The 9,135-nt window shown below is 54.9% G+C and overlaps 1 protein-coding gene across 2 annotated transcripts; it reads right to left on the minus strand.

Moving 5' to 3' along the window:
• Nucleotides 1-1,007: 1,007 nt before the first annotated feature.
• Nucleotides 1,008-6,873, minus strand: ENO2 (enolase 2; the record flags this gene model as incomplete). Of its 2 annotated transcripts, XM_080612711.1 has the most annotated exons (11): nucleotides 1,008-1,116; nucleotides 1,413-1,471; nucleotides 1,609-1,717; nucleotides 1,926-2,127; nucleotides 2,254-2,451; nucleotides 2,900-3,122; nucleotides 4,330-4,463; nucleotides 4,631-4,700; nucleotides 5,705-5,763; nucleotides 6,004-6,099; nucleotides 6,789-6,873. In XM_080612711.1, 11 exons carry the CDS (start codon nucleotides 6,871-6,873, stop codon nucleotides 1,047-1,049), a joined length of 1,305 nt encoding a protein of 434 aa, XP_080468837.1. In that variant the 3' UTR covers nucleotides 1,008-1,046. The 2 variants fall into 2 exon arrangements, with proteins under 2 accessions (XP_080468837.1, XP_080468838.1); XM_080612712.1 differs by lacking the exons at nucleotides 4,631-4,700; nucleotides 5,705-5,763.
• Nucleotides 6,874-9,135: the final 2,262 nt, after the last annotated feature.

Here is a 9,135-nt window from a genome sequence, read left to right on the forward strand (position 1 = left end):
GGATGGAAAAGGAGGTGGGGATACCGGGGCCTTTTCTTTCTCTTGCTGGTCGCCTCTGCTTGTTTCAGTTACCTTTCTGCATGAGCCTCTCCTGCTCTGATGGCAAAATGTCCCCATTTCCCAAACACTGGCAGGTAGAGAGAAACATCAGGCCAGGCCAGGCAACTCAGGTGTGAAATACATTTTAATTGAGTTTAAGGATCTGTAGTTTGTCTGTTGCTCAGCTGAGCATGGGCCGTTCAGAAGGTGAAGCAGACATTATGGGCAGAGGAGAGGGTGAAGGACTGCAAGAGGGGAGGGAATAGAGAGAAAAAGGTCACGAGAAGCAAACAAGAGCATGGATTTGTTTACGGATGTGTTTTAATATATCATCCCACAGTGCTGACCCGGAGACTGACAGCACACACATACACACACGCAGACCCAGTGAGGGACAGCAGTGCACTTCAACACTAAGCTGCTGGCAAGCACATCCCAACACAGCACAGCACTTGGGGTGGAGGGAAGGGACGCTGGGGTCCCACCAGAGCTCAGTGCAGACACAACCTGGGGCACAAGGATGCCATAGGCCAGCACACATGCACCTACACAAGTGCACAACAAGAGCGAGCCACTGGTGACACTCATCCATACACAGCCATGGGTGAGACACTTGTCCAAACACAGCAGCCAATGCACATATGTTCACCGCCCGTGCTCCAACGTACGGAGGAAACACAACAGGCAGCTGGTGTGCTCCGCAGTTTAACGCATGAACAGAGCGGCTCAGACGCAGCCCTGCACACAGAACCCCAACAAACACACAATGCCTACATCCAGAAATGCTTATGACCCCAAAGCAAGGGACAAAGCAATAGGCCTCTCTCTCATCCTTCACCTGGTACATCTAGCTGGGGACACCTGAACTCAAGGGGGTTTGAAATGAGAGGGAACCAGGTGGCAGAGTGGGGGAGAAAGAGCAAAAAAGGGAGCAGTGGAGCAAAGGGAGGTTCAGAGTCTGTGAGGTGGGAAAGAGCAGCAGGGTGGCTGTACCCTGGGGACAGTGTTCAAAGAACACTTGGGTTGCGAAAGTTGTGTCCAGCAAAGCGTGCTTCGTCGCCAAGCTCTTCCTCAATCCTGCAGGAGACAGAGAGAGCACATGTCAGGTCCTTGCTGTGAGGGAGCATTGGAAGCACCAGGGTACCAGAGAGAGGCAGTGCATCAGCAGGAAGCTGACATGGGCTGGAGAAGCCAAGGAGGAGGGAAGGAATATGCTCCAGAGATCAACTTGGGATTCTACTGTTATCTCTGCGCCTTGTCTTCATAACATTTCCCCCGCAAGCCCCATCTACCTTCCAGCTTTCAGCTTCTCCCACCCCAGTTACTCACTCCTCCATTCTCTCTTTTGCATTCCCACCCCCAGAGCCTCTTACCTCATGAGCTGGTTGTATTTAGCCAGACGTTCAGACCTGCAGGGAGCACCCGTCTTTATCTGCAAAGCATTCCCCAAAACAAATACTGTGAGACACTGTCATAACTTGCACCAGTTTCCCATGGGGAAGCAAGGGATTCTGTCTTCACGCCCCTTCGCTTTCCTCCAGACTTGTGCATGGTCTGGGTCTCACCTACCTGCCCAGTGCACAGTCCTACAACCAGATCAGCAATGAATGTGTCTTCAGTCTCCCCAGATCGGTGGCTCACCATCACCCCCCAGCCGTTCTCCTGGGCCAGCTTGCAGCTACAAGGAATGAGGGATGCAGTCAGCATATCCCACTCCTCTAACTGCTGCCTGCATAAGGTGAGGTCCAGGCAGCCTCTCCTCCCACCCTCAGCACCCTACACTCTGGTAGAGACAAAAGTCTATTCATCCAATGGATAGATGACACCCTGCTGTGGTTCATCACAGACCCTTTCACAAGACAACAAGAACAGTGGGCTGGACTTACGCTTGGATGGCCTCCGTGACAGATCCAATCTGGTTGACTTTCAGCAGGAGGCAGTTGCAGGCCTTCTCTTCAACAGCTCGCTCAATGCGCTTGGGGTTTGTCACTGTCAAATCATCTCCCACTATCTGAATCCCCACATTGGCTGTGAACTTGGACCAGGCTTCCCAGTCATCTTGGTCAAAGGGATCCTCAATGGAGACCACTGAGGGGACAACAGAAGAGACATGAGTCAAAGCTGCCTCCTTTCCCACCCCAAAACCACAGGGTATGTACCTGTTAAGCATGCCACACCAGTGCTGATTCCCTGCTACCAAGCACAGCAGCTCACCTGGATAATCACGTACAAAGCTTTGGTAGAGGTCACCCAGCTCATCTGCAGAGATGTAGCGGCTTGGGTCATCTGACGACTTGAAGTCCAGGTCATACTTGCCATCACGGTAGAACTCAGAGGCTGCCACATCCATACCAATGACAATCTTGTCCGTGTAGCCTGCCTTGTCAATAGCTTCCTTGAGGAGCTCCAAAGCTGGGAGGAGGAGAGTTGCAGTCAGCCCATACAAAAAACTCTGCCTTTCAGTGAGAACCTCCCCTGGGAGGGTTCTGGGAGCCACTGAAGGGTCAGGCAGTGAGATGAGAGAAGTAAAGGGAGCTCAGAGCACAATAGAAACATGCCACAGAACTGTGGAGGCCATGTCCAAAGGGAGGAGGAAGGATTTAAAATAAAATTGCACAGCTCAGAGGCAAGATGGGGGAAGTCCTTCCAAGTGTGCACACACATAAAAAGTATTTATGAAAAGGCCACAACAGATCGAGGCCACCACAAGTCGAAGTAGCTTAGGAACCATTCCCTAACATAGGAGGTTAATGACACTGGGGCATCATATTTTGAACCGATCTTTGGGAAACGCTGTGAGCTGGGTATAGGAAGCCACAGCATTGCAGGCAGAAGTACCACATCTCCGCAGGGCTCTCACCTTCACTGTTTTCCAGGATGTTGGGGGCAAAGCCTCCCTCATCACCCACATTGGTAGCATCCTTGCCGTACTTCTCCTTGATGACACTCTTGAGGTTGTGATAGACTTCAGCCCCGATGCGCATAGCATCGCGGAAGCTTTCAGCTCCTACAGGCAGGATCATGAACTCCTGCATGGCCAGTTTGTTGCCTGCATGGGAACCTCCATTGATCACGTTGAAAGCCTGGAAGAGTCCATAAGAGAATCAGAGCTGAAGGTGCCTGTCCTGGCACCACCTAGAGGAGGCTCTCACCATGCCCGTTCGTGAAGGGCAACATAACACATCACCTACAACGCATCAGACCAAAGGCATGTAGGCCCAGTGTCTTCTTTCCAACACTGGCTCACGGCAAATGGTTGGAGAGGACTTTCCCTCCTAATTCATAGATTCTTATCATAGAATCATAGAAAGGTTTTGGTTGGAAGGGACCTTGAAAGAACCAAACCCTTGCCATGGGCAGGGGCACCTTCCACGGGCAGGGACACCTTCCACTTGACCAGGTTGCTCCAAGCCCCATCCAGCCTGGCCTTGAACACTGCCAGGGATGGGGCAGCCACAGCTTCTCTGGGCACCCTGTGCCAGCGTCTCACCACCCTCACAGGGAAGAGCTTCTGCCTAAGATCTCACCTCAATCTGCTCTCTGGCAGGTTAAAACCATTCCCCCTCATGCTGTCCCTACAGGCCCTTGCCCAAAGCCCCTCTCCGGGTTTCTTGTACAGATTTCTTTAGGCACTGGAGCTGCTCTAAAGTCTCCCCTTACAGAGCCTTCTCTTCTCCAGCCTGAACCAGCCCAGCTCTCTCAGCATTTCTCCAGAGCAGAGCTGCTCCAGCCCTTGCAGCATCACCGTGGCCTCCTCTGGACTCACTTGAGCAGGTCCACATCCCTCTTGTGTTGGAGCCTCCAGGAGGTTTCCCTGTAAGTGGTCTCCTGAGCTATATGTGTTCATCTGTGCTATGTTTATCTGTATTTGCTTATCAGCAATGCAACATCAGCCCCTCCTCCAGGACCTTTCTCCTTGACTCTGAGAAAATGTTAGCACGCACAACACCCTTTGTGAAGGAATTTCACAGAGCAGCTACCCTGCTGTGAAGACCCATATACCCTTGTTTTGAACCGTGCCCCAGAGGGTTCACATGATGCCCTCTGGTTCTTGTGTTAAGAATGAGATCCTCAGTTAGCTCCCACCACAAACCTCTGTCTTATCCTCCTCAGGCCCCTCTTTTCCATGTTGAAACCTGTCAAATCCCAGGCCTTGGTTTGCTTCTTTAAGTGCAGTGCACTCAGCTGATGTTTCAGTCCTATATTCCTTCCTTCTCCACCCCCCAACACACTCCTTGAAGTTTCTGTTGGAGTTTCTGCAGGTGGATGTCAAGGACAGAGGGCTCTTACTGGCACAGGAAGGATGAGATCAGAGTTGCCAGCGAGGTCAGCAATGTGCCGGTACAGGGGGACATCCTTCTCTGCAGCTCCTGCCTTGCACACAGCCAGCGAGACTCCCAGGATAGCATTGGCACCGAACTTGGCTGTGGGGGAAACCAAGGAGGAGTTAGGCTTCTCACCAGTGACCTCCTGCCCAGCAGTGCCCTTGCCAGCCTTGGGCTCACCACAGCTCTGACAGTGCCCCCCGCTCCAGCCCCTTGCAGCCTCCCCTGTTCTTTACTTCCTAGGCCAAAAAAGAGGGATGGATTACATTTGTTCTCTGTGCCATCCATCTCAAGCATCAGATTGTCTATCTTCTCTTGATCCACAACAGAGAGGCCCTGCAAGAAAGAAAACGGCTTCTGAGAAGGGGAGGCTGAGAAGAGCTGTTGGCTCTGGTGTGCAAGACAGGAGATGTTGATGGATAAAGCTGTGGGGTACAGGGACCTTTATAGCTTGTGGGGGAACATATACACACAAAGCTTTGGAAAGTAGTGCCTTGGTATGTAGTCAGGTTAGGTAACCACGATGATGTTGCTGCAGTGCAGTGTAGATGTGCCCCCACTGGAGGAGGGATCAGGCAAGGCCACGTGTTGCTGGGGACAGAGGACTGCCTTGGAGATTTACCCAGCCTTATGGAAGCTTCCACAGAGCTTTGTGGTGCTATGACCACATAGAAGCTAGGCAGAACAACAGTACCTGCTCAACCCCAAGCAAGCAATGTAGACTGGATGGAGCTGCCCCTGGGAACAAGCATGGCCCAATCCATGCCCTCCACCAGGCTGGGTGTTTTTCTGGGGTGGAGATTGCTGGGCCCTCAGCCAGACCTCCCTGCAGGCTGCACAGGGTGTAACGTGTGGCTTTAGCTCAGCTCTCCTCAGAGCAGGCTCCAGATCTTCAGGTGTGAAGAGGCTGCAGATGTGACACCACTGCTGTGCAGCCCGGTGCTGTGCCAGACCTGACACGCTATGGTCATTGCTCATCGCACCGCGAGTGCTGGGTGGGACGAACAGGGTGTGAGGCCACAGACACATGGGTGAGATTCAGTGCTTGAGGAGGAACACATCTGAAAGAGGGGAGGGAGCTCTACAGGGAGCATTGAGGGGACTAGTTAGGCGGTAGAGATGCTGCAGTAGGTCATATAGCATTAAATCCTTTCCACCCAGAGGGAAGCTTGCTGTGGACACATACAGGCATGGAGGACAGGAGGGGTGCACCCAAGTTCACAGGGAGCATCACTGTGTCTGTTAACCCAGTGAAATGAAGAGAGGCAGAAACAGAGATCAGGGAACAGAGATGGACCAGAGTAAGCGATGGACAAGGGAGAACAAAGAGAAATCCTTACAGAGCCCACGAGAGCTGGGGCAACAGTGCTGTTGATATGATCCACGGCCTGCAGGACCCCTAAAGAAGGGAAGAGACAGAGAAAAAGAGAGAGAGAGAGAGAGTGAGGCAAGAAGAGGAGAGTGGAAAGAGGGAGGGAGAGGACCAATAGAGAGACAGAGAGGGACAGCGAGGGAAGGTTGAGGCCTGATCTTTCACTTTAGCTCTGTGCCTCTGTGGTCCCCCTGAGGGTCACATCTGCACCACCGCAGCAGCTGAGCGGAACCCCCGGCAGAGCCCTGTGCACAGGCACCTCCCCACCTTTCCCGAGGAAACGTGACTTGTCGTTGTCCCGCAGCTCCAGCGCTTCATAGATCCCGGTGGACGCGCCGCTGGGGACCGCTGCTCGGAACATGCCTGGGGAACAGCAGAACACACATGTGAGGCGAGCAGAGGGAGGGAGAACCCTCACGGACCTGCTGGTGACCTCTTGCCCTGGGAAGGGCTGGGGCAACTGCTTGTGCAAAAGGATGGCCCCTCAGGGCTGGTTGTCTCAGAGGGGGGCACCAGGCAGCAGAAATAAAAGCACCAGGAATTGCAGGCTGAGAAACCCGGATCTAAGGTGCCCCAAGGTCCATCTTGAACCCAGCACTATGGGTGACAAAGGGTGGAGTTCTGGCTTCTCAGCCCTCCTCCTGGTTCCAGAGGCAGCCTGACCCATGGCTAGCGGCTTCCTCCCCCTCAGCCTAGGGCTGGGTTTCTGTAAAGAAGGGATGCCTGCTCTGTCCCCCCACTGCGCCTCACCCTTCAGCCCACCCAGCTTTGGGCCCAGCGCAGCTCCTCCAGTTGAGACACATGCGCGTGTCCATGCCTGCACAGAGGACAAACCTTCCCCTGCCTCATGAGCATGGCCATGGGTGTGTTTCCAAACTTGGACTGTGTCCCAGCACTAAAAGCATAGCTGCAGCTGGCCATCACAGGGATTTGACAAGGTAAATACATCTATATTAATGACACTTTCCATCCCTGGTACTAGCAGGCACATGGCTAGGTTGCACAAGCTCCACTGGGTGGGCAGCACATCACCTGTTGTCCTCACCACGTACCTTTGTGTGTGTACAGGTCCACCTCAACAGTGGGGTTCCCACGGGAGTCCAGGATCTCACGTGCATGGATCCTCTCGACTGCCATGGTGAGCCTGTGGAAAGGACAGGACATACCCAGCTCTGAGAGGACCCCAGGATCTGGTGCTTCTAATATCTAAAGAGGACACTGTCAGGGAGAAGGGAGCTCAAGGAAGAGAGACCTGAGGAGCTGGAGCTAAAAGTACGGGCTCAAGAAAATTTAGCAATTGGTACTAAACTGCAATGAGTTTAGTGTGGAAATCTGCCCACGATCTGCCCAGGAACTGGTTATCTGTTCGAGTTCATTCTGCCCCTTCGCTGCCCCTGGCACACTGGGAGCTCCCACTCCCCCTCTCCCTGCACCACAGCGGAACTCTGCCCCTTTATCAGGGCTTCTGACATGAGCAGAGATGGACGGCAGAGACCGGGAGGGACAAAGAGGCAGCACCAGTGGGCAGCAGAGGGAGGGATCAGCACGTCCCCCTTCCCCTTGCCGGGAGGTGAGGACAGTCCTTGCCAGGGCAGCCCAGCGTGGTTTCTGCCGGGGACAGAGCTGGGCAGGGGCTGGTTGGGCCATGGTGACCCTCAGCCCGGTCCTCGCAGCGTGTCCCTGCCCCAGCATCCGGCTCAGCCCTCCTGCCGGGTCAGGCAGCACCGAGGTGGAGCAGCCAGAGGAGCCATCTTGTTGAAGGCCCTCACATGGGAGAGAGGGCTCTGCAGGGAAGGGGGGGACCTGGCCCTTTGCTCTGCTCCTGAGATGGGGAAATGGGTGACACTGGGAGACACCTCTGTTGGATGGGAAGGGTGAGGAAACCTGGCGTTTTGGGGCACTGAGTTAAACAGATGGCTGTTTGAAAAAGCTTCTCTCGCTGCAGTTTGATCCCAAGGGGGTCCAAACCCCCTTGTTTTCCTCCCCCATAGCACTGCCTTATTCCCCTGCCATGGGGCCATGCGATGCTGGGGAGCTGCCCCCCCCACAGGAGAAGGAGCAGCAGGTAGGTGTGCATCACCCCATGTTCCCAGCCCTGGCAGGCTTTCCTCCTCCAACCTCCAACCATGATTCACCTCAGCAGAGCCAGTGCCACGCAAAACCTGGTGCAGAGGCTGTGGTGCGTGTGAGCAGCAGTGGTGCAGCCAGCACTGGGGCTCAGCATGGGGTGGTGGGGCTGCAAATAGCACATCATGGCACTGAGGGGAGCAGAGAAACTGGCTGGGGGAAAGCAGGAGCCGGCTCTTGAGCCCATTGCCTCAGGTGGTGGAGATGGCACTGCACTGAGGTTTCGGCTTCCCGTAGTGGAGAGTTTCAGTCAGCGACACCAGGGCTCTCTGGAGCCCCCACAGGGCCCTCACCATGTCCATCTGGGCTGGAATCCCCCATCAGCTGCTTTGGCAGCACTCCTCATGCCATCTGGCACACGCTGCAGGAACTTCCTCCAGAGCCGTGCCCGTGCAGCTGCGAGCTTCCTTTGCAGCAGTGCCCTGGCCATGTCCCAAAAGCCTCCACAGGAGACAGAGGAACAGGATTGCATTAACGTGCTCTTTGATAGCAAGACCTGTGCCAGATGTGGTGCCTCTCTGCTTCTGCAGTCAAGTTGCCCATGTCATCCTTCTGTTGTCACATCCCTCTGCCCACATCCACAACCCCTTGTTGAGGCCAGCTCGGAGGAAACCAAATAGCAAGCTCAAATCCAGCCTTGCATGCCCCATCTCATCACTCACTTGATCTCTTCTCCCCTCTAGTCCTTTAAATCCTTTTCTCCACTTGTGCTGCTGCCCTGTGTCTCTGCATTTGCCCTCCTTTGAACAGTGCAAAGAACCACCCTGAAATCCCTGGCATCCGCTGCACTGTCCTAAAAGGAGGTCAGAGGGGGATAAGCTGGGATAAGGGATTGGGACAAAGCCATGGCCAGGAGCCCACAGACCACAGTGAGGAGGAGAGAGGAGCCAGGCTGGGACTGGGGCTGATCAGGGCATCCCAGGAGACAGACGCTGCTGCGGTGCCATCCCGAGGGCATTGCTCCGGGGCACTGCCTGTGGCCAGGGCATCGCAAGCCCTCCGCCCCGCTACGCAGACAAGAGTGGTGAGACCTTTCCCCCAAGCTTCCGGCGCTGCCGCGATCCCCCCCGGGCTGGGCACTGCTCCCAGGAAGCGCGCACTGCTGCAGTGTCGTGGCTGATGCAGCTATTGCTTGCTTGACTGTCACCTCCTCTCCCTGCTGCCCCCCTCCTCTGTGTGCCGTGGGGCTGTACGGATGAGAAAACATCCCTTCTGCTCCCTCCCGCCCTCCCTTCCTGCCTTCTTCCCTCTCCGTGAGACCAGTGTTTGTGT

The sequence above is a fragment of the Psittacula echo genome, assembly GCF_963264785.1.
Source record: "Psittacula echo genome assembly, chromosome: 3".
Classification (NCBI taxonomy): Eukaryota; Metazoa; Chordata; class Aves; order Psittaciformes; family Psittacidae; genus Psittacula; species Psittacula echo.